The sequence below is a fragment of the Cyprinodon variegatus genome, unplaced genomic scaffold (assembly GCF_000732505.1).
Source record: "Cyprinodon variegatus isolate N-32 unplaced genomic scaffold, C_variegatus-1.0 Scaffold302, whole genome shotgun sequence".
Lineage (NCBI taxonomy): Eukaryota > Metazoa > Chordata > Actinopteri > Cyprinodontiformes > Cyprinodontidae > Cyprinodon > Cyprinodon variegatus.
In genome coordinates this window covers 255,528-281,422 of record NW_015150755.1, presented here as the reverse complement: position 1 = coordinate 281,422, position 25,895 = coordinate 255,528, and the positions used below count along the sequence as shown (strand labels likewise).

At 36.7% G+C, this 25,895-nt stretch overlaps 1 protein-coding gene across 20 annotated transcripts in view; it reads left to right on the top strand.

Moving 5' to 3' along the window:
* LOC107090598 (adhesion G protein-coupled receptor L3-like) overlaps positions 1 to 25,895 on the top strand; it is a 324,724-nt gene that overhangs the window by 225,085 nt on the left and 73,744 nt on the right. For all 20 annotated transcript variants that reach the window (XM_015384080.1, XM_015384069.1, XM_015384068.1 and 17 more), the window contains 3 exons: positions 1,653 to 1,691; positions 13,463 to 13,646; positions 24,221 to 24,343. In XM_015384080.1, coding sequence (XP_015239566.1) covers positions 1,653 to 1,691; positions 13,463 to 13,646; positions 24,221 to 24,343 — 346 coding nt within the window. The remainder of the gene's footprint in view (positions 1 to 1,652; positions 1,692 to 13,462; positions 13,647 to 24,220; positions 24,344 to 25,895) is intronic.

Below are 25,895 nucleotides of genomic sequence, written 5' to 3'. Positions count from 1 at the left end.
ATCCTGCTGTTTCAAAGTTCCTAAAAGACAATAGTAATTAAATCATTGTCCAACATGATACAAAAAAATTCATTCTTACAAAAATGTCATTGTTTAATAAGAGACCCTTGATTTTTCCTTTGTAATGAGAACACGCATTGTGATGTGTTTCACCTCATAGTTGTTCCTAAGAAGATGGTCTAAATAAGTATATATTAAATAAATAAATAATTATTAAAACAAGCCTTAAACCTGCAGTAGTGAGTTTTAAGAAAATTCTCGTCTTAGCCTAAAGATTTTAACAAGCAGTCTAGTAGAGAACAAAGAGCTTTACATAGACGTACAGCTGCACCACATTTTAGCCAGATTATCTGTAACAAATGTCACTTTGAGTATTTAGCGACAGTTTCAGCCAATATGTAAAACATACCTTTTTTTTTAAAGTAACGTACTGCACCTTTAGATTTTATTATAATCAGCTTTAACATCTATTACTTTTTACTATTAATACTAATAATATTTACTATTTATGGCATACAGTACTTTTTCTTTTGTATAATAATAATCCTTGGGTGTAACTTTATGGAACCTTTTTCCAATTTTTTGTCAGATGTTTTGTATTTAAAATTTATACGAATAGGCCTTTTTTAATGAATAAAAAGTGATCAATACTGTCGCAGAGGAAGAATGGGTTAATTTATAGTTATACTTTGCTTGCTTCTTTAAGTGTGTGGATGCTAGTATGGAATACAGTACTAGTAAATATTGCGGCTGAGTTAACAACACCTGTCAGTACAAATGAAAAGCATCAACTCTATAGAACCTTTTATAGACATCTGTAGTGAAACTGCAGTGAGGCATAGATCGGGGCAAAGGGGTATGACCATTGCTGAATCTCTGAGTGCTCCCAGGAGTAAAAGGACCTCAGTGATTGGCGAGGCGGAGGGAGTGTGAAAACATTAGGACTCCTCCTCAGGTTGGCCGACTAATAAAACTAGGGTAAGTGGGGATTTTATTAGTATGCTCTCTAACAGAGCTGTAGATTGTCCTCTGAGATGTGAGAACATGCCATGAAGATCAGAGCAGCAGTTCATCAATCAGAAAGCAGACACATGAGAACCAATCTATGCTTTCTCAAGTGGTGTTTAAAAGACTCTCAGTGCATAAGGGAAATGATTATTAGATCCCAGGAGATGGAGATAATTATTTAGGTAAGTCTTAACATCTGTCTCCTAGTTAGGGATGCAAACTGTCACTGAGAGACTAGTCCAAAACAAAATCACTAAAACACATCTCTGTGTAAGATTAGGAATTCCCAGTTAATCATAAATCCGCTTTAAGCACTAAGTCCTCACTTTGACCATGGACAGACATTATTTAAACCAAGGTCTTAAGAGTATGCCTTAAGATTGCAGCTTGCTTTTCTGATGAAATATTGAATTAAAAAATATATATTTTGTTCCATTTAACCTTTTATCCACATCTTTATAAAGACAGTTAAAACAAAACGTATTTTAGCAATTCATCCGACATGCGAAACTTTGATATTAAATGAACTAACAGTGTTTCTCAAGAGTCTAACAGTGAAAACTCCAGTCTTGATATCTTATGCATCGTTAGTTGGAGTTGTTGATCTTTTGCTAACTCTCCTTTGCTTTTCCTTTCAATTACAGCTGCAGAAGAGAGAGCGCTCATGTCGATACTATGTTCAGGTATTTAGATTTTATTTCACTGACCTCTCTATCATCATTCCATTCTGATCATCAATTGTTGGTTTTGCCACATCATTAAAAAAACTGGCTGTTATTCGTTACTGACATAAGTGTGGGATGCAAACGGTGAAAGTGTTAAAGTGATTAGATCCTTAATCAAAAGGCCAAATTCTGGTGCTACACCCTTTTCATTCTTTCCTTAATTCAAGATACTGGCCTCCTTCTTGCGACTGCATGCCATAGTAGTCTGGCTCTTAACCTTAGCATCTAACCTATTCCTTCATTTAAGAAATGACCTAAATACATCTACCTCCTATCTTATAAATCAGCCAAAGCCATCACCTGCTATGATTCTGAGTGCTGCATAATACATAGTTGTCCTAGTTTACAAAGAAAGGGAGCTAACTCGTCTTTCTTTGCATCTTCCTCAGGCTACTGAGTGATTTTGTTATCCCAGGGGTGAAGTTTAAGCAGCCATCAGAATCATTTCTGCTTTGACGAGAAAACAAGAGAAACTGACATCCCCTGTATTTCACACAGATGGCTCAAATTACGCCTCACATAAGAGCCATATGTTGCTTTTATTCGCATCCTCTGTATCGCTTATGTTAGGCAACATGTATCTTGTTGCCTAACAGAAGTATTTTGGAAGAAAATTTGTTGTCTGTTCTCAAGTGACTTTGCATATGAAACACCCAGGTGTCACGTTTGCTAGTGAGTGGTTGCACGCGGTTAGGCATAGTTTGTGTTTGGAAACAAAAGCAACACTGGGGTCAATTTTAATGGCATACAAAAACCCTTTTTCATCGTCTGCTGATGTGACTAAAATAATTTAACTGAAAAGTATAAAAGATTTATGACAGAAACACAGACAGACAGACCATAGTTTAGATTGATAAAAACTTATTTAATAAGATTAGAATAATCCATGTGTATTTGGCCCTTTTTGGATTTAATCACATTTTAGTTGTAAGATTTTCTGCAACAACTTCTACACTAGTATTTAACAATTTTCTTATTTCATTCGAAAAAGCGAACAAAAGGGAAATACAGAAGCTGTCTGCCTGTTTTCAAGGGATTGACTTTATAATAAAAAAAGTGCTAATCCTCCACTATGAATGCAGCGCTTTAATTTAGCCATTAGCATATCAACATAGGCTGAATGAAGAACAAAAAACAGAAATCCATTAAAATCTCTTTTCTTTACATTAATTTTTATTCTGGGAACATTTGAGCTGTTGCAGAGTAAATACCGAGAGGCTTTAATCAACAGTAATATAGATGGCTGCACACACAGCTTAGCTGTAGCTTAGCAAGCTTGACAAACTCAAACACCAATGAAGTGTTTTTTTGTTTGACGAATCAACACAACGGAGCGACATCTGTGGCCGGACACAAACACAAGCAACGGCTGCATATGCTGGAGGGAGCTTTTATTGATTAGGGGGAATTGGGCAATGTTTTCTTCAAAAGGACCCTTGTGGTTGTCATAAGTGGGATAAACAGAGGAATACAAAGCGAAAGAGTGCTGCACCTGCTTCTGCACAGAGGACACACGTGCTGCTCCAATCAGACTGCTAAAGACAGATGGAAATATTGCTGATATTCCAGATGTTGTTGTGGTTATAAACTGGGGTCCTCAAAATCACATACACGGGTTGGATGAATAAATCAGTTAAAAGGGATTTCTTTTTTTTTTTTTTTCTTTTTTTGGATTGAGGAAAAACTCCTGAGATCCCAAATTTCTGTACACCAGCACAGATTTTAGATATGGATCTCTGCATCTGCTTAGCTTGTGCAGATGAAATGCTGATTCTAGCTTCTCTGAATCCCTCTAAACAGTCACATCTGTTACACATCACAGCCAATTTTATTCCACTGAAAGGGATTTGGCCTCACTGCGGCAACCAAGTGCATAATGATCCACTCTTATGTTTTGTGTTCCCCCGCAGGAATGTTCCTCTGTTGTGGTCTTTGATTTTGAACAAATATGATAAAAATGGTGTTCTGCCTCCCTTTGCCTTTTAGTCAGTTTAATGGCAGCTCGTTTAAAGGCAGCAACATTATGGTCATCCAATTATGGTGATTACAGCCATTCTTGTGGTCTGTAAATCAAAAATGATAGCTTGTTTTGTTATTTTTTCACAGGAAATAAAAAGTACGTAATTTGTAGCCCACTTCATGTAATATTATTAAATCTAACATCTTGTGCCTTAGTAGGAGACAAGTGTGAATATACACAAGGGAGGACACTTAGCTGTGACCCTCATAAAAAAACGCCTTTTGTTCAAAAAGATGACCAAGGGGAGCGTTGAAGCACAGGATGACCTTAAAGCAGGCGAAACCGAGGGAGGTTTCTAGTTCAGGAATTTAACAAGATGATAAAAACTCCCCTTTTCTTGCAAGATAAAGATAAACTAATCCTTATAAACAGAGACCTCCTCATTTGAACTGCAATTCAGAGTTAGGAGGAGTACTCGTATTGATTGGTGCTGCTCACAATGGAGAGTGCTCAGCTGGCCAGTGAAGTGTAAAAAACTGGTAATAGTTTTTAGAGCACAGCCTTGATTTTTCTTGAGATTTAAGCAGTTCAGTGGAGAATTTTACAGTTCAAAGAACATGTAAACTTGCTATCCTTTAGTGCGCACATTTTAATCCGAGCACTCAAACAGCGTGTTGCTGCTGTGGAAACAATGAAAAAAATAAAACGGGTACTGCAAGGCATCAAGAGGAGACATGATTTGTCGTCTTTATCTGTCCCAGACTTTTACATTTTCGGAAAAAAAAAAAACATTCTCTGTCTTCAACTGAGTGGATATGACAAACGGTAATGTGAAGATAAAAATAGAGTTTGCCCTGTTCAAATTAACTAAAGGGAAAACCAAAGGAAAACATGTTTGAGTATGGAAATGCTTAAATCCTTTTACAACTTCTTAAAGGAAAACTAAATTTCAACAATAACACAAAAAAAATTCTCATCATAGAACAAATAAATGTCATCATATCAGTTATAGCAAAGTTGATGACTGCTAGATATCTGTTGCTGTATTCTACACTGCAGCTATTATCAAATGTTTTTAGACGGATTCTTGATCTGTTATGAGAGAAACTAATTCTGTTTGTTTTAAGCTTTTAATCGAAAAGAGAAATACTTGCCCTGAATGTGTCAGGTTTGGTGGAGGTTTTGAGTACCCAAATGCAGAGAGCAGACGGCCGGACGAGTTTGGATGGTTTAATGTAAGTCCAAGGGAAACGGAGGCAAAAATCCAAAATACAAAAATACTGAAAATCAAACAAAACCAATAAACATCAGGAAAAATACTCAAGGGAAGCAAGAGACTAGGAAGCAACTAACAACTTCAATGCACACAAGAAACCAGAACTGAATGAAGGCTCTGGTGCACTTTTAAGCCCAGCACTACTATTATAAAGATTACTTTCACCTGTGTAGGCTACCTAAATTCTCCACAAAGATCCTCTATGGTAGAGATGCACAACTCGCACTAACTCACACACAGGAACCCTGACACTGATTCTGATACATTCAGGGCAAGTCAACAAATTCTTGGTGTTTTCCATCCAAAATACCTGAACTTGAGATACTGTTAAGAAAACATGCAGAACCTGTTTATTAGGAAGCATAATATAAATGAGGCTGCAGTGGAAAAGCAACCAGACATCCTTTTTCCTCTATGTAAAACAAAAAAACTCTCCTTTTAACCAAAATGTGTAGTTTTATTGCCTCTTCTTTCCTCTTTCTAATAGTATTAAAAAAGTCTAAGAATGTCCTTTTGTAGTATTTTACTTATTTGTCTAACATCTTGGGCATCATATATGAAGCATATCTACTGTGAAAAAGCCTCCGGTGGAAGTCATTAAACACATCACAGGTTATATAAAAATGAATACTGCATTCACATATGTTTTTTAACTGAAAAACTAATTTACACTAAGTCTGTCTTTTAAAAAATGGAGGCAATAACTTATTTAGGAAACGGTAGAAATCAAGAATTTCAGTTTGCTCCTCTTTCACAGAGGAGTGCAAATCTTTTTTTTCTTTTTGCTAACTGATGGTAGACTATATTACAGTATATATTAACACAAAGTCAATGGCATTTTTTTTTTTTTTCTATAATGCAGTGCTGAAAACGAACATGTAGCCACTTTCACATCTTGCTTGTTTTTTCAAGTTATGCATTAGGAATAATCATTGGTAAGATAAAATAAATAAATGGGTAGGTGGTGGAATTTTTTTTTTATTTATTCTTTTTTTAGAAGAAATTCTGCTACAAAGCCCACTGGTTTTATTTCCCTGTAAGAAACAACTATAATATTATCTTTAGGAAAATAAAATAAAGATTTTCTGGCTCAAATATTGTAGTTGAAATTAAAAAAGGGTGAATTATTATAGCTTAAAATTCTAATATTGAAAAGTTATTTAATATAAATATACATATATTTTTTGATGTGAGGTCCTAGTCTTCATAAAATGTCTTTAAAAGACTGAAAAAAAAAACATGGTTGGTGTTTAATTAACCAGCCCATATACCTTAGTAATGAAAATGTAGTAGGCTATAGTCATATCTTACAGGTAGAATCTTACAGGTTTTTTTTTTTTGCTACACTCCTTTAAAGAGTGACAGACAGTGCCTCATTTAGGGACCAAACATGACAAAATGGGACCATATTTGATTACAATGAAAGATTAGACTGTATGTTTTTTCACATAATGTGACAAATTGATGGAGACTCCTACCCTCAATCTAAGTACTGCAAACTGTAGCTTCTAGCTCCTATTCCTAGCTCCTCTTACATCACCTTTTGCAGGATCAACATCTAAGGCACACTCCTGATTAGGAAAGGAACTCCAGACTGCTCTGCCAAATCCAGACAGCTTTCAGCCTTGTGGATGTCCATCTGTGAAGGAGTTGCACATGTATAATGCTTGTCAAATTAGGACTACAGCCTTTCACAAAAGCTGCTTTCCTTGGATAATTAATGTTGTGTGTGGGTGCATGTTTGTGGACTTGTTTATGTTATCTCTTTAGCACGGTTTTGGTATATTTACTAATCCACTGGGGACTGGCAGACCTTTAGGACAACAAGGGCTCCTAATGTGGTCATCCCTCATTTTTAATCTTAAGGAGTCAGTTTGGAGGTATGGTGTTAATTCATTTTAGGTTAATGTTAGGGTTAGGAATGTGCTGTAATGGTCAGGATTAGGCATATAAGCAATAACTAAAATGAAATGTAAAGTCCTAAATGCATGAAAATACAAACTACTACATGAGTGTTTGTTTGTGCCTGTATTTCTTACATGGCGGTGACCATTTTCCATAAATAACAGCATATCGTGGGACTGAGAGTTTTAGTGGGGAGGACCACTATCTGGCCCCCATGGGTACAAATGCTCTTTTAGGTTGAGGTGTTAGGTTTAGAGCTAAGGTGAGTTTAGGTCAGGATTAGGGTTCGATATGAACCCATAATTGTTAGGTTTAGGGTAAGGGTCATGGTTAGGCTGAAGAACTTGCCTACAAACAATAGGGAAACCAGACATTGTTGTGTGTGTGTGAATATGTTGGCATGTTTTTTTTTACCTTGTGGGGAAGATTTCCCATGAATGTGCTACATTTTGGTGATTTACAGGCACTTGTGGGGAAAAATGACTGGGGTTCCCAACTGAACATAGAAAAAAATAAATCCACAAAGATTTGCAGTCCAGGTAAATACAAAGGATGCTTATGAGAGCCCACTGCACAAAACCCTGAGAAAGAAAGAAGTAAAATGAACAAAGGTGATTCAGCCAAAATAAAATAAAACTCACCTACTCGGAAAGAACCACCCACGTATTAGAAGGAGATGGATTCATGAAATATTAAAGCAGCAGGTTTCAGCAGTTCCCAAAGAAAGCAGAGAAAATTGACCAGCAGGTAAAGTACAATAAGAGAAAAAGTGATGCAAGTGCTTCATCTCTGCGCAGATCTTACAAACAAGGCCAGAAAGATCAAGATAAACTGGAGTTTTCTTCCATCATTTTCAGTTTACTCATTCAATGTCAGCTCTAAGAAAACAAGTGACAGAAACCAACTGGTTAACAGGAAGGAAGGAGTAGGAGAGACATGAGAGGACAAAAAGTGTGTGCATACAGCACAGTGGGTGTGCAGAGAGGGAGATCAGCCTCAGCCAGAATCAATTTCCTAGACCCCGAGTTCATTTCATCAATCAGCGCACAGATAGAGGCGCACACACCACATCTCAACTTGGACTCTTGCCAGGCTCTAATGTCCACCTCTCTCTTCCTTCCTCTCTTGCCATGGTATAAATCGACCATGCACTGCAGCGTTTCTGGGGCGGTCATCATCCCTGTATCAAGAAGAACATTCTTGCAGTGACTTCGGTTTAATGACCAAAACATCCCTTATGCAACAGGGGTCTCATTTGATGCTGTTGATTATTTATTTCTATAATGCTGCTTCACTACAGTCAAAATATACAGCAAGAATATTGTTGGGGGTTTGCCGCAGCAGAGTGCTACTACATTTAACACATCCTTGAGTTACTTGAATACACCAAGATGGTTATGCTTTGAAAAGAGAGTTCCGAATGTGCCTTTTTTTTCACCGATAGCAGTAAATATCATATTTTAATGAAAAAGCCTTTAACTAATATTTTTTTAGATTAGATAACATACCCCTGGTGTGATTTTCAGAATTTTAGTAGAGCTTGCCTGAAGTTTGAAATTATCTGGTGTTAATGCAGTTTATCAAAACATGCGTCTCTGTCTTTCTGATTGTAACTTCCTACTTTTTATTGCATGATAGAGATTAAGTGCAAGCTTCTTTGCAGCACCTGAAACTGATCACTGACTTAACATGTCAACTTTAGTTGCAAAAATAGCCAGATAAAGTGTTTTTAAAATGCAATCAGCCCTCCACTATCACCTCAATCTGACTCACATGGGGTACCTCAATATCCCAACGCTATCGGCTGGACTTGCTTACATACACAACTTTTAACCTGTTGTCCACATTTACATTTGACTGCATTGTTTTAGGATGGATCCTTAATGTATGTTGTTGGCTTTGAATGAGACTATGTGTTTTAACTGGAATAACCTGGAATACTTTTATTAAAATTTGATTGGAAGTAGTTTCTATGCAGTGAGATAACATTTGATGGTATATGCAATGACAAAGCACTAATTTGCAAGGAAAATCTTTCTACAGTACTTATAAGTGGGTTTCTTTTTCTTGTCATTAGAGAACAAAGCGTACTCACCCCCTCAAGGTGATTATGTTAGCAAGATTTTACCTTGAAGATACTTGTAGCGTCTCTTCTCGTAAGTCTGAAGGTGGGCAGGCTTTGACTATTGATTGCAATGCACTTAAACAGCTGCTTTTAGTGGTTAGTTTTAGTAGTGCTTTAACACTGCTTGCAAAATGCTGTAGTAGTAAATAAACCACACAGAAATAATGAAGAACGTAACTACTGTATTTTTCATGGAAAAACTGTAGGATCTTTTTTTGTTTTACCTGTGTCATTACACATTTATGCATATAAACAAGAAAGAAACTTTAATCCCACAAAAATTCTGAAATAGTTCTTCCATCGGGAAGGTGTTGTGGCAAACAGTTTAGGATTCCTTTCCTCACATTCAGTTTGCATTGAAATGTGTATTTGTGCATACTAGAAATACAAAGGAATAATCTGTGCCACTGTAATGTTTTTTCTACTTGGTATTAGAAAATTAATTTATCATGTTGTTACATTTAAGACCAAATTGGAATGTATTTAATCATTAAAACTTTGTGGAACTCTAGGGAACTGGACCTACCTGTATCCATACAGAATTTCTTGTTAATTGGTTGTATTAAAAAAAGCCTAAGGTAATAGATTAATGATATCATTTCTGCAATTACAGCACCAATTCATTTTGAATATGATGCCACAGTTTACTATACATATATTTAGACAGTTTGGCCAATAATTTCTGTAGTACATATCAGTCTCAAGGTTGGACAGCAGATGCTCTGGACTGTAGCCACTTTGATATGCTGGCTGTGTGTCCTGGGTTGTTCTGCCGAAAAATCAACCATCATCCTAATCTGAGGTCAAGAGTGCTCTGGAACAGGTCTTCATCCTGAATGTCTCTGTATCTGTCATCTTTCCCTCTATTCTGTCTAGTCTAGCAGTTCGTGTTCCTAAATAAATACCCTCATAGAAAGAAGCAGCTACCACTATGTCTCTGTATAGGGATGATTTTGGCCTGGTGATGAACGCTGCCTAGTTCCCTTTAAATAGGACTACCATGCAGTCCCAAATGGTGGATTGAAGCAACGAGGGCTTTTCTTCTGGATGGTTCTCTTCACAACGGAACACTGAAGCCCGGACAGAGTGACAATAGAGTCCTTGCTCACAATGTTGACTATGTTCCTTCTCACCTGATCACTCAATTTAGAAGGTGGGCCAACTTTTATATTTTATCACCAAGTATTGGCGATTACAATTTTATTCAATTTCTGAACAATGGAGGCCATTTTGGTCACTAGGAAATTCAAAGCAGCAGAAATGTTTCTGTGTGTATCCCCACATCACATTTGTGCTTCAGAACAAACCTGTCATGAGGGTCAATCCCTTTGACTTTCTGCATGGTGTATGTGCCCTGTCATGCACTGTACACTATGGTACCTTAAATAGGAAGGTGTTTGCCATTACCAGTAAAACCCAGTCAATGAAAGATATGTGCACCTTTGCTTAATTTTAAGCTTCTCGTTAAAGAATGGTACTGTTCATGTAACTGTGATTTCTTTGTTTTCAATTTGTAAAAAAAAATTGTTAGATTCTTAAAAAAAAGGTTTTCGCATTGTGATTATTTGAGTATTATGTGTAGAATTTTTATGACAGAAACCAATTAATTAGCATTTGGAATAAGGTTTTAACCTAACTAAATGAGTTACATAAATGTAACATATCTACAAAACAATCCTAAAGAAAAATAATGAACATAATTCCTTGTGTTAATTCACCATAAGTTCCCTCCTGATCCATTTCCTGACCTTCTTTGTCCTCTAAGGTTATTCACTCTTTCCCCATTTCCTCCTTTTTATACATCTCCTCCACATGTGCCAAGGTGCTCCTTTGCAAGTCCATCAGTCCTCACCCTGTGAAGATCCATTATTTCTAGTTTTGTAAGAACTTAAGAGAGAAAACCTTAAAGTTGTGAACAAAGGAAGGGGGGGGTGGTCGGTGCCTCAAGAAAAAGAACTCCTTAATTGAGAGCGAATCAACCTCTGCTTCTAGCTGAATGTCAAAAGGTGTGATTGGAGATTGGGTGCTGATACTGAATAATTACATCAAAGATGGTAGACTCCCTGTGCATGTGGAGTAGGTTTTCCAGCGAACTGTCTGCTACTTTGTGTATGTTCTTGCAGACTAGCAGCTGCAGTGGTGTGAGATCAGACTTGCATCAGACTTTTATTGTGCATGTTTTTTTGTGAGTGTGACTTTTGGGGGTTTAGTGTGTTTCTAACATGCTTTGAATGTTGAAACTCGAGCTGGTGGATCAGAAATTTAAAAAACACTATCCATTTGCTGTCTCACCTGCACTCACACTGTTTGAACCCCAACTTAAACATGGCTCTATAAGGTTACTGCTATATATCATTTCACTTATTAACCTTTTGGTAAAATGGAGACATGTTGCAAGCTGGTATAATCTTTTTCCACCTTATGTATTTTAGTCGAAGACTGTGTCTTAATGTCCCTCTATAGAGCACTATAAAGAGATTACACTGTTTTATATGAGTGTCCGGATGTCTAATGGATAATTAATTGAAAAGTGGTGTGCATCCATGGTCACTTAACGAACCAACATATTCTCACTCCCTCACTCCCAACTCGTCACATATTGACATTTGGGCAAAGTCCCCTATGCTAGTCCCCGTTTCCTACAGTGATTGAGGGGTTAGGGATTAGGGTGGACGTTTGGACACAGTCTTATTTTTTTATATAATTAGTTAACTACCTATGTTTTTTAGGTGACATCCAGACAAAACCTGTGATGTAATCTGGTCCTTTCATCTGTGCTAAATTGGTCTAAGCAATATACAGTGATTTAATCATTTTAGAATGAGGTTCAGAGTTGAATGGCACATTTTCTCAACTGTGTAGTGCACTAAAACATTATTCAAAGGTACAATGAAAAGTAAAATGAGAAGAACACTGCATTGGTTGAACCACCATAATGCTGCAGCGTTAGCAGGCTAATCTTTTTTGTAACCAAAGCTATAATTTAGGGAAATTCATTAGATTCTTACAAACCATGACTCTAAAATCACTACTCGTGTACAATGTGGAAAAATGTAGTATAATTTATTTTCAGACTATATCATTAAACCAACCATGCAATACTGTAGATTAACCAGTTGTTACACAGTAATTTTAACAAAATGTTTAAAAAAATACATGATTACTTACAGCTTATATTACTTTCATAGACAGTGATATATGATTTCAGCACATTTGTGTATTCGTTTGGAAATATTGCCACTGATCCTAGTTTTCTTCATTCAAACCTGCTCTTACCCAAACCAGTTATTTTATTTACTCCCTATTAACTCATATTTGTTCCTATTATTATTTATGCAGTATGTGATTAAAAATTCTCTTTGAAAAAGTATGAAGTTATCCTGTACTAGAATCGAGCATAAATATCTAGCTACCATGTTACTCTACTTAATCTTACAAAAAGCAAACACAATACAGTGATTGAGCGAGAAAGGAAGGTTGGTTTTCCTTTTTACCCCAATAATTTATGCATTATTTAGATACAAGTTCATGAAACGACTTGGGTAAATATAGAATGCTGTTTTGTAAGTAGTTTTTTGTCATTTTCTTGAAGGGAAATCTTGCCATCAGCAGCAGCCTACAAGCTCTACCGTAAAAATCTTAACATATCTTAATTTCCAGTGGCCACAAAGAAATGGCTGGGTCTTTTGAATGTTGGTACCAGGAATGAATTGCTCTGCTTGACCAATTAGTATTCCATTCATAAATCTTGCCATTGGCATTTTTAAATCTTTAATGGCTCTTAATTTTTCATCTTGTCTTGGGGATGTTCACTCTTTTCCTCTTCCCTCTGTACTTACTTGCTTCACCATGTTGTGGGCAGATTAAAGAAGGCGTTAATAGTCCTTTAGTGATGTTATTATTATGCAGGGAAGACCTGTACTAAATGATCGCAGATAGTTGTTATAAGTAAACATTTCTTTTTTACACCCACTGCTTTGACTTGTTGTTGTTTTAATTTATTTATTTCAGCGCATTTGTGTAGTTAGGTTCTGTGCACGGTGGAAGATCATTCATCACACCAATTAAAGACTTTAGCCTCCAGTCATGCAAGAACTGGCCTCTGGTCTTGTAAGCATTGGCTCTGATTCATTTACATGATTAATTCCTCTTGCAGATGAAAGTAAATGGCCACAAAAAACAAGATAACACATTCAGTGCCATTACAGATTCAGGTGTTGCAGCCACTAGATGGACATTTAACCCTGTTACTCATACTTTGTGAATAAATCAGATGTTTTCTTTTCAAATGAAATAAAGATGATCAACCATTCATCCTGCACCATCCCGATAGGATTGTAGGATTTGTTTTTCACTGCTGAACTCCTTCTCCTTAAATTGTGCAATTTACCAAATCACCATGTCAAGAAGTAGCAGTCTCTCTTTTTATTTTTCTTACTAAATCAATCATTCGGATTCCCCAGGCCATGGTGGAGACGGTCAACAATTTGCTGCAGCCACAGGCCCAGGCGGCTTGGAGGGAGTTAAGCACCGGCGAGCAGCTGAGAGCTGCAACCATGCTGCTGGACACTGTAGAGCAGGGGGCTTTTGTCTTGGCTGACAACCTGCTGAAGACAGACATTGTGCAGGAGAACACTGACAACATTCGTAAGTATATTCCCTTCATTTATATTGTCCTACATATGTTAATATATGTATTTACAATTTGCTACATTGGAACCAGTGCAACAAAACCAATGCATGTTTTTTTTTTTTTTTTAATGCTGAACCTTTGCCCTAAATGCAAAATGCCGTGTGGCAGAACTAACACCCTAAATACACATGGCTGATTGATCAATGTGTTGGTTGTGGGCTCATTTTGTGCGAATGTTTTCCTTTAGCAGTGACAGAAAAGCTGCTCTAAGTTGACGAGAAGATGGCAAAGCTCAATACAAGACTGTCCTTTAAGAGAAATTGTTACAGCCTACAGGAGATATTAGACTGTCTGTAGCAGAGGCTTAGAAATTGTTGTTTACGAGCACTGTCCGCCCAGTCTGGTTGAGACTGATCTATTCAAAAATAACAGTTGTATAGGATTTCATCTGGTATATGAAAAAGTCTGTAGAAATAGTAACATGTTTTTTTTTTTTCAAATCTCTGTCACTTGGATAAATATGCCACAGTTTTAAAAGATCAACTTGTAAAAAGAATTTGATAAAAACATATTTTCAGTTTCACCTCACATTTCTGCAGTACTTTGTGTTGATAGGTCACATAGAAACTATATTATATAATATATTATATAATAATAATGTTATTAAGTATTGGCATTTGTTAAAAACATGTAAAGTATACATTTGTATCATTTCACCGGAAGAAAATAAGACATTTACAGTGACTATGTGTAGAGAAACTTTGTGGTAATTGTAATCCTCGGCCTCTTAGAATTATGCCACTTTCAAACCGAACGTTAAGTGCATCTGGTTTACATGCAAGGTGGTAGATGAGCTTCGAGGGGCTTCAAGACAACTCACTGTGTTTCTTGAAGCCGCCTCTGCGTTTTCTGCGCAAGTAAATAAAGCAGCTTTTGATATAGTTAGAGAATTTGAACTTTTTCACCTGGCCCTGCAACTTTAAGCAATCAGAAGCTGATCCAGAGGCTGTTTAATGGACAAACATTACATGCAATCTGTTTTGCATCTGCATAGCTGTCAGCATAAAACTATGAAACATGAATCTATATAAAGTGGTAAACCTCACTACCATCAGTGTGAGAATGTGTCTTTAAATACTGTAAGTGAATGACCAAATGTTTGAAGTGCTTCGGGGTCCTTGGACATGATGTAGCAAATACAGACTTTGTATCATCTAGCCATCTATCCACTGTTACATTTTGACAGTTAATGCAACTGGGAGAGTGCTGAGAGGGGATGCAGGGCGTGTATGGATCTTTATTTATTTATTTTGATAATTGCGCTGCAGGAAGGCTTTGGTTGGAAACGCCTTCACCTTGGGTTTGATAAAAAACAGAGGGGAACGCAGAGTTTTGCTAGATGTTGTCTGGCCCAGAGCACAGGGAGTCTACACACCTGCTGGCCCACCACTGGGAAACATCTTTCTTTTTTTCTCTTTTTTTTTTTTTTTGTTGGTGGGGGTTTGTCTTTAAAAAATTTAAATAAATAAAACATAAATGCATGCTTTCATAATATTGAATGGCTCATGGCTCTCTGATGGATGCTGGACTGTACGGGCGGCATTGACGTCATTTGTTTTTTGCCGGGGGGCATGTTAATTTTTTTTTATGTCTATTTAAGTTCCCTGCATGTTAATTTTTCAAACGTCCTGTTTTGGTTCAGAGCACTAGGACTAAGCGGAAAACCACAGCTCAAGCTGAAGCCCGCTTCCCTGAGTTTACACCGCCCACAAGCTCCTGATTGGTCCGCCGTCTTTTCTTGTGTGATTAGCTGTCACTGCTGTCACTCCTGAGAATCTCACTTATCAAACATCTGATGCGCTGCTGGATCGGGTCTGTGATTGGATGAATAAGCTGAAATTAGTTATATTATAAGATACTTGCATCCTCCCACTTCTGAAATGTTGATTGTTGACTGAATTGTGGTCCTGAGGAAGCTTGAACCCATGCCTCAGATGAGTACCCCTGACCTCCCTGTGTGTTTCGTCAGGTGAATAGGTAGTAAATGTTTTTTGTTTCCTTTTCTTTTCTTTTGTTGACATTCAGTGTCACCGTGCTGCTACGAGAGAATGAAACAGACAAATAAGCGAGTCCTTGGAGTAGCATGAATGTAACACCACTCATCTGTTCATCCATCCATAGACCTAACAAAGCATGCACAAATTTCTTATTTGATCTTCAGTCTGTTTCCATCTCTCTGTCTGTTGGTTGCTGTGTCCATTTATTCATCCATCTGATTGTTTACTTGCCCATCTGTTTCACCGTTTTCCTGGTTCAGTTTGTCGCTTTTGTCTGTCCATATATCCGACTGTCCTTGTCCATGTATTTTAACAGCCGTCTCTGTTTGTCCATTCATCCCTCCATTGTTATTCACTCACCATCTGTCCCTTTTTTAAGTTATACCTGAATAGATGGTCTTAAAAATTGAAGAAAATGCTGCAAACTGTGTAGGAACCAGAATTTACACCTCTGCAAAATCCAGGAACATTGTTTTTTTAAAAAAAGAAAAACACTCAAGTTAAATGTAATGCTTATTAGGATCAATGCATGCCTGAATGACACACAGAAGACCAACATACTTCACAGAGCTGTATTTAATAAAAAATTGCAGGAAATATGATCTTATCACTTTAACGTGATAAAAAAAAATCATGTTTACATGGCAATACTCAGCAGTTCTGGCAGCTCTGACTTGTTTCATATTGAAGTCTAATTGTTTACATGAACACAGCTATTAGTAAATACAAATCACATGAAAATCAATGCTTATCTTATTTTACTTCACTGAAACTCCTAAAGGAAAGCTAAAAACCTATACACAATCATATGAGATTCAGATGGCTAACCTCAACATGGATGCACACATTGACACAAGTTCCTTTTTCATGCATAATTAGATTCACAGGCAAAGCAAACAAACAGATTAACGTCAAAAAGTAATCTAATGTAGTAATCATAATGGTTGAGAGAGAACAGGGGGACTGGACATCTTTAGAACCACCTTGGAGCTAATAATCCTATCAAGCTGCACAGGAACAGGTGTTTCCCTTATAAGAGGAGTTAATTTCTTTTGTATGATACTCAAACAAAAAAAAGACAGATTTTCGAATTAAAGTGGTTTTATCAGTCTAGTTTCATTTAGCTGTTCATATCTGTGCATCTCAGGTGTCCCTGCCCCTGCTAGTCTGCTTTGTCATACACAGGCTATGGTTTTTCCCATGCAGCTATTGATCTGAGGGAACTCTCTTATTGACAATGGTGGTTCTGAGCCACTGGTTCAAGTGTGAAGGTCACTGGAGTAATACTTCACTGCAGGCGGCTGTTAGGTTCTGCAAGACCACTCATAGCCAATAGCATTCAGCTGTAAACTGCCATTTATCTTGTCAGATTGCATTTGAATTTATGTCAGTTATTAGGCAGAGTTAACTTGCTGCTCGTGAAGATCATGGATCAGTGCTCATTATTCAGTGTATAAATACCAGGAGAGCCCAGATAATCAAACTTGTGTCATTACGGTTTTCCCTAGTGTGGTAATCCAAACCTTGAAGCACAGATTGTTGAAATGTTGAATTATATGTGCATGAAGTAAAATGTTGGTCAGTCTGAAGTTACTAGGGCAAGGGAATTTGAAAAGACTGTCATGCTGAATAGCTCTATACTCCTACCATGCAATTTGTGTTTCTTTTTTTTAACATGTTCTTGCTTCCATGGCAACCTAAAAATATAGGTCTACTTACTTAAAAAGAAGCAGGCGTTAGGAGAATTAATAAAGAAGGGGTTTTATTGTATCTGGCACACAATTCATCTGGGTATTAAGGAGATTCTGAGCTCGTTTAGAAAGGGGGATGGTGGTGGGGTGCTTTTGCAGCACTGGCTGAGATTTTATAGCGCGTTGTGGTATCCTGGTTAATTATGTGCTGGTGACATGTTTACTAGGCCTTATCTCTCTGTTTGCTTGGTTTGTTTTATTTTATTTTTTCAGCCTTTTCCGCTCCTGAAATCCTTTAAGTCTCAAAGGGGTGTTAAATGAGGACGACAATGGACCCCCCCCCCCCCTCTTCTTTTCAGCCCTGTTAATCACTGCAGCAGCTAATGATTGATCTTTGAAACTGAAAATAGTTGTTATGTGACGAGCTGTAGTGTGTGCAGATGTGCTGTCGTTAACATGTTGGTGTGAGTGCCATGAAGTTTTTAAAGTTCCTATGATTTCAGGCCCAATCTGATTACAAGATCTTTTTTTCGCACGTATGATGCCTTGTAAAAACATCACATGCCGTGAACTTTCCCCCTTTTTTCTATTTGCAAGATATATTTAAGTGAATTTAAATTTTGATAGGCTGATCCAAAATTCTGCATAAGTGAGGCATAGAAATAAAATAATTTTTTACAAATCAAATATTAAAAGGTGTGCTTATGTATTGAGCTTCCATTAGTTTAATATCCCTTAATAAAGTCAAGTGCAAAACCAACTTCTGCCAGAGGTCTCGTAATTAGTAAATAGGGTCTGCCTGTGTGTAAATGCATCTTGATATAAATCCAGCCAATGAAAGTCGTATATGTTTATTAGACGATGTTTGTGAACACATAGTATAAAAAGAAGGAACACAGCAAAACATTTAATGGTGCACTGTTAAGTCCATTATCTAAAAAAAAAAAAAAATGCACAGTTTCAAACCTTCGTACACATATCGGTATACCTAAATTAAGATGCCAGACAAGGGAGCATTTAAACAGAGAAACTGCCTGTGGTAATTCTGGAAAAGCTGTAGAGCTCCACAGCACCTGTATGTTAGTTTTTCAATTAGCAAGTGTAGATTTCATGGCAGTGAAGAGATGAAACTTGTTTTTGAAAGACAATTGTAAGATCATTTATAGTTTGTTGTAAGCCTTGTACCAGACACCATCAAGATTTGGATAATGGTGCTCTGGACTGATTTCCAGAACTTTCTCTTATGAAAAACAATGTCTAAGACATTTCCACTTGCTTATTCATCCTCCAGGACCTTTACTGTCTCTACCATCTTGTCAAGCTTGTTTGCACTAATTAATGTACACTGTCTAACATAATGTATGGCATTAGTGCTTCAGGAAAAAAGACACTTTGTTCAACAAAATGCTCTGAAAAAGTAGAATAAAGCTTCTTGATCTTGATCATGTGATGGGGATGTTACTCTCCAGCACAGACTGGGTCAGACTTGATGAGAAAGAGCTAATTACAGAGTAATCCTGGAATAAAACCTTTTAGAAGCTGCAAAAAACAGAAGACTAGACTAAGGGTTCTTCTTCTTCAGCCAACACAAAGGCCCTCAAATAAAACTAGAGCTAGGATGAGGTGTTTTGTCCTTATCTCCCAAATGGGAGCCTGCTCCAGCAGACCTGTATCATGTGATTGCTTTTCATTTTCAGCAAACCATTAAGGGCTGCAGAAATCTGTTAATTACCCTCTTATTCAAGTCAGATGTGTGGTAGCAGTAACAACTAGACAAAGCACAGAGAGGTTCTATAGATTGACTTTCAAAACCCATTTTTTTAGATAAATACATATTCATGTGATATAAAGACCAAGTCAAAGTAATGACCTGAATCCCATAAAACATCTTTGACAATACTTAAAACATATATATGTTGACATATGTCTATTAGAATGTACTCAATCCATTCTGACTTAGATTGAGCTATTTGCAAATAATAAATATATAGCATTTTCCTTAGGTTTTTGAAACAAAACTTCAAACTTACTCATTTTTCTATTCTGAATTTTTCTTTCACTCCTATTTATTTGGTCTAAATAATTCAATTCAACAAGATTATGATTAGCAGTGATAGAAAATCGAAAAACATCCTCTGGAGCTGAATGCTTTTGAAAGGTACTCTATTATTTGTGTCTATGTTTGTGTTTACATTTTCCAGTGCACATGCCTATTGAGCGCTTTGTCTCAGACGGAGATCGTTTCGCTCCTTCCTCGGTAATCTCATGAAAAGATTTCTCCCGATTAGGTGCGTTATTCAAACCCTGCTTTAAAGGTATAGCCCTCGGGTCCAGCAACTCCTATGGCATCAAAGAAATTCCCCAAAGCCTGTCGTAAGCGCTTTTACACAGCCACGCGGGGAAAAAAAGAGAGTGTGGACAGGGAGAAGAAAAATGCTTCCTCTATTCCAAAGACAGCCTTGGAATCCAGGGAATGCTGACTATCTGGGGTATTGTCTTAGCTAAGTTGAATATGAATGTATCAAAAACCCTCTGGCCTTTAGAAAAGCACAAGAGAATACTAATACAAAGGAGTTTTTAAAAATAGAAATGACATAAAGCCATGGTAAGAAAACAGATACAAAGGGAGGATTAAATGTGCCCTCTGTTGGCTCTAACCTTTATCAAAGTCAGTGTGTCACAGCGACATCAGATCACCAACTGAATTCGTTATCGGATTTAATGAAGTTTCTTTCCCTTACTCTTGTTCAGGCTTTGTTTCAAGTTGAGAGTCACCACTTCAGACTAATCAGGCAGCTTTAGTGCTGCTATAACAATGAGCAAATCTCCAACACTGTTTTTGTTCCTAATGCTCAGATCAGCAGGAATATTGGAGCATCTTGCTGGTAGCACTGTGTGTCACAGTTTGGTGGAGGTTTTTAGAGGACCCAAATGCAGAGATGAGGAGGCGGAGAAGACTTTTGCTGACATGATTGAAATCTAACAGTCAACAGAAGAAGTCCAAAAAAAACCACACACACACATGAGGAGCAAAGAAATGACAAAGCAACAAATCACCAAGAAACCCGCAATGAGGAACTGCAGAGGTGGTGTATATATGGGGAACAGAATAAAGGATGGGATAATGAGCTGATATGGCGTTGGTGTGAATAAGACTAACTAGAAAGGAGCTGTGGGGAAGGAAAGAGACACAAGGGGGCAACAGAGAGTACCGACAAAACTGCATAAATATAACAAAAAATAGAGAAGAAAGAAAATGCATAAATCAATGTGGAACTGAAAACTTAAAAAGAAACGCAAACAAAAGTACACAAGGGGAGAATCATAACACTATGGTTGATCTCTGCTCTTTCCGGGCCAACTGGATCGTTAGAAAAAGGGACTCAACCCCTAAGCCCTACTGTTTTATCTGTTACCAACTTGACAGAAAAAAAAATCTGTTCCCACATTGGGACAAATTGGTTAACGTTCTGACTTCAAACACAACAAGGGCTAAAAATCCCATGTATGTAAATCAACTTTTCATTGAAAATATTTCATTATCAAAGCAGGTGTAGATTTGTGGCTAACAAATAGACTTTTTGACATTTCAACATTTATAAGTTAAACAAAGACCACAAAAATTACATGGAAATATGATTTTAATGGACAAATGTCTATTGACTTGAGATATGTCCTACAAAAAGTCATTAACAGCATTTCCAATAAAAGAAGGACATAAAATATTACTCTGAACAAATATTGAATTCTGCATTATTAATATAAAGTTAAGTGGAAGGAAAAATGTATTTGAAAAGGTTTAGAAGCAGCGTGAATAACTGTAAAACTTTTTAAACAGTCTGGGGAACATTCAAATCATGGAGACTAAAGCAGCGGAACATCTGCAACATGTCAGTGATCGACGATATTACAATAAATCTTCCAAGGAATGGTTGAAAAATAAAAAACACAATTGTAGAACTTGTCTCATCCTAAATCTTGATCTTTCTGTGCTCCTTTGGGACTATGTAAGACAGGCTATTAATCATCCGGCAGCTCAGAAGGAAGACATTCAAACCTTTTTCAGAACCATGTCAAGGACTGGTAGGTGGCTAATAAAGGCAACACTTGATGTCTTTTCAGCTAAAGAGGAAGCATGTCTTCTTGTCTTTTGTTTAATGAGTACAAAAACAGTTTATTATGCTGTGAAAAGAGTGAACGACAATGTGAGGTTCTACAAATAAGTGTCCAGGTTTTTCATTAGCCATTTTAGCCATTATTCCTTATGACATTAGATTAGAGGCCATATTAATGTCAAGATTAATACTCAAGTAAAATTTGGTTTGGACTATTCTTTAAATTTGCTCCTAAAACACGTTTTGGATTTCTTTTTTAAATGGCATCAAAAACAACTTTTTAGTAAAGGCTCTCCTTTTCCTCACTCTGATTAGTTGGTTGTTTAAGAACTAAAACACTAATTACAGAGTCCCTAACTCTTGGCCAAAATGAATTCATAACAAGGAACTTACAAGAATAAAGTAATGTAGATGCAGGAAGAAACCTGTTACCAAAAATACACAAAACATTCTTTTTTTTTCAAATGAATCCAAACAAAAACAAAGTAAAAAAGTCATCCAACAACATCCAGTTTATTTGATGCCTATTACAAACAAACATCATGCTGAAATGAACTCTAACGATTCTCTGATGGTCCAAATTCTGATTAAAACTGCTGTTGGATATGAATCAGGGATGGGAATGTTATTGATTCTTAGTTGACAAGTTCTGTTTTGATATATTCTTATTTATTACAGTAGTCCCACTGTATTTTTGGAATCTTATCCATCAACTTTGAATAGTGCCTAATTGACAGCAGAGTTAATAATACTGGAATATACTGCTTTTGACTGATAAACAGTTAACTGAGATATGATCAGTTTAAGTTTATGCTCCAGCTGTTTTACTTTCTGGTTTTTGCATGTTTTTATCTTTACTTGCTTTTATACTCCTTCTATTTTATTGCTTAAATCCTTTTAAAGCACTTTAAATTCTCTTTGTAGTAATTTGTGTTATGCAAACAAACCTGCCTAGCCTTGAATAAATCTAATAAGCAACATAATCCTTGGATTGTCTTTGCAGACCTGTTAACATTTTCCCCAAAAATTAAACTTATTAACGATTTTAATTTATTACTTTTTGTATAATTTTTCTTTCTTTCTTTATTTTTTTTAAATCCCTGGTTTTATCACTTTATTTAGAGGCATTAAGGGAAGCTTAACCATCCAGTAGGTCACCATCCGCTGCAGAAGTGACACTATTGCTTCATTAAACTGTATAAAAATAAAGTCACTTTTGTGGAATAGCTCCTTGTTTCAACTAGGCTGCTATCAACAGCTCATTTTCCTTTCCTGTGTGACACAGGAAATCTTTGAACCATAAATTAGGAGGTTGCTTTCGACCCAACAGCTGCAGAGCTGCTGAAGAAGCTGCTCTTTATCTTCTCCCTATATCTCTCATTATCTCGGTTCATAATGAGAAAAGAAATCCATGATATGAGGGATTTTTCTTTTAATGTATTGATTGTGTCACTTGCATTCAGGTCTCTTTTCCTAAAGACGCTAAAAGCCACTGTAGTCTGGGTTGAAAGCTAGATAGTTTGTTAGTTTAAAGATGCAATGCTCAGAAAGTGGCATACAGTATCTGACACAACTGAGGATGTGTTTGAACCTTGCAGATTACCTCTGTTTTTATAGTTTTCGATCCTGAGAGGCATATAGAAATTCTTCAAGAGACATATGAACAGATTAGCTAATAATAGGTTTTCATTCACCTCCCATTATAAATGTTAGATTAAATTGGAGCTGTCAGTGAATTCTTTGAACATATTTTTAGGGAAGAATTGTGCAACTTCTACCTCAATATTTGGTAAAACAAGAATGCGCTGCACAGTTATTACTCTCCTTGGTTTTGTCTCTGCTATAATAGCATAATTAAGCATTGAGGCTCAATTATGTACCGACATTCTATTAGAAGTATGATTCATTTCCCTTTGTAAGTTGACACCTCAACCACAAAACCACTGTCTTGTGCTTCGGAGCATTTCTTAGCCTAAACACTCAGTTGTGTCCTGGTTCTAACCAGGTAGCTCTGGATTAGAGATTAAATTGAGGAATTTGAAGATTCTTTTACTTTCTTTTGTATTCATTCTACTTTGTGTTATAACCTAGTATCGATGAATATGATGAGTTTGACTCGGTTCTTGGAGATGGCATGTTAGGAATAGCAGCTATACAAAGAAAGTAAAAGAAATGTCTCCAACAGCTAAACAATCCAACATCATGATCCTGCCCTTCCATTTTGAAATGAATTGAGTTCAACATTTAGCTTCTGTAATAGGCTATACCCAATCATTTTGCAAATGTAAGAGTAATGTTGAAAAGTTAGATCTGTCCCAGATAACCTACCAGTTGAAAATATTTCAAAAATATTTGATAAGAAATGGGGTCAGAAATTTTACTTTACCTTCATATGCTAGAGTTCTTAATAGTAAAAAAAAAAAAAAAAACTGAACTAGGTTAAACTCTAAGGGACATTAAACCAAATTGTTTTTATGTGGAATTGAAATTTTTTTGATAATTCCACTAAAGGAAATGGTCATCTAAATACATAATGCATTTTTAGCTTCTGCTCACCAAAAATGAATTTTGAGAATCTAAAGTTTACCTTCGAAATTCCTTTTTTTTTTCACAGTGTGGTGCACAAAGAGAATGATACAGGACATGACCTCAGAGTTCTCAGAGGGAACCTTGGGCTTTTATTGATTCCTCAAAGTTTTAGTGGGTTTGTTCTCTTTGCATGCAGAGCTGGAGGTGGCCAGGATGAGCACAGATGGGAATTTGGCAGATCTGAAGTTTCCACAAACCGGAGGGCAAGGCAACTCTATCCACCTGTCAGCAAACACACTAAAGCAGCACGGAAGAAACGGTAAGACACCAGATCTTCCACTGGTCTTATAAAGTTTCTATTGCTTTAGTGTCACTTCAGTTATATAAAACTGAACTAAATGCACCAATATTGAAAAGCTCTATCGGTAATAATTCAGATCTAAATTAATTATTTTTTTCGTTTTGCTATTTGAAATAGAAATTTTGGTTGCAAACATCTTTTGTTTATTATATTTGATCTGTCAGCAGTGTGCTGGAATACATAAATCTCAGCACAGCTTTTAGACTGTACAAGTTTTTCAGTTAAAGACAATATTTAAGCTGTTTGTAGAGCAGATGTTAGTAGAAGTTGATTTACATCAGGATACACTGCATAGCTGTGCTGGCTGTCTCTCAGCTGGCGGCTCATCTCTACGTCCGGCCGTGTACAGGCAGATCGGGACAGCAGGGTAGCATACATCCCTCCATCATCCAGGCTGCAGCACCCAAATTGTTTCGCTTTCATTGGAGTGACTGATCTCAGTAACGGCAGGAGGGAACTTCCTTTGATATCTGAGCCTAAAAGTGAAAACCGCAGCAGGAGAAGAAAGAGGCAGAGAGAAAGAACATTATTTACAGGGAAAATTTGGAGAAAAACATCTTTGCCAATTTGATTAGAGTAACATTTTTGAATGCTTAATGAAAAAAGGGCTACTTTTATTTTGAAGTTTAGATCTTATCCTGAAATATTGGCAAGTTCAAGTGTCAATAGTTTTATGCTACATATTTCTTTTCTGATTCCATATTTAAAATAATTTAAAAAGATAAATCTTTTTTACTATTCTTTGCATATGTTATATGGCTCAGGAATAGAGGACTCAAATGCAAGGCCTGACACAGTGGCATAAAGGTCAAGGTTCTTTTAATACACTGGGGTCGAACGCCAAAAATCCAATGTAAGCGGGAGTAGCGGAAACAGAGGCAGGGAAAGGTCCAAAAACAAGCAGGGGAAAAAAATGCTAGAAAGCTAATTTTACAGTTTAAAAAAGGCTGGAAAACTTGATTCAAAGGACAAAGATGAACTGGGAAAGGGAAGCTGCATGACTAAGAAATAAATAGGCCAAGAAACAAAGGAGGATCACAAACTCCAGGTGAATCACATTAAGGTGTGGCAGATCCTGATTGCAGGGAGGAACTCAGGAATTGAAGCTGCCCAAAATGAGATAGGAAATGAATACAAAATAAAACAGGAAGTGAAAATAAATTATAACACAAGTGAATTTTACTAGTCAGGACTGTCCTGATAGCATTGTTCTTATGTTTAAAGTTTGTAAGTAATGTGCATATCTGATCTCAAGGCCGATGTAAACTTTGATTCTTATGACGATAATTCTCACATAACACCAATAATAAAGGATTTCTGATTAGGGATGTCCCAATACAACCTTTTCCATTTCTGATTCCATCGCAGCTTTGAGTGTTAACCGATACTGATATTGAACCTATAACACAGCAGCAGGAATCATCCATACTTTTTCTGCTTATTTTATAGTATGGAATGATAGAAAAGGCTTGATAAATAGACAGACAAACAGACAGACACGTTGTGATCA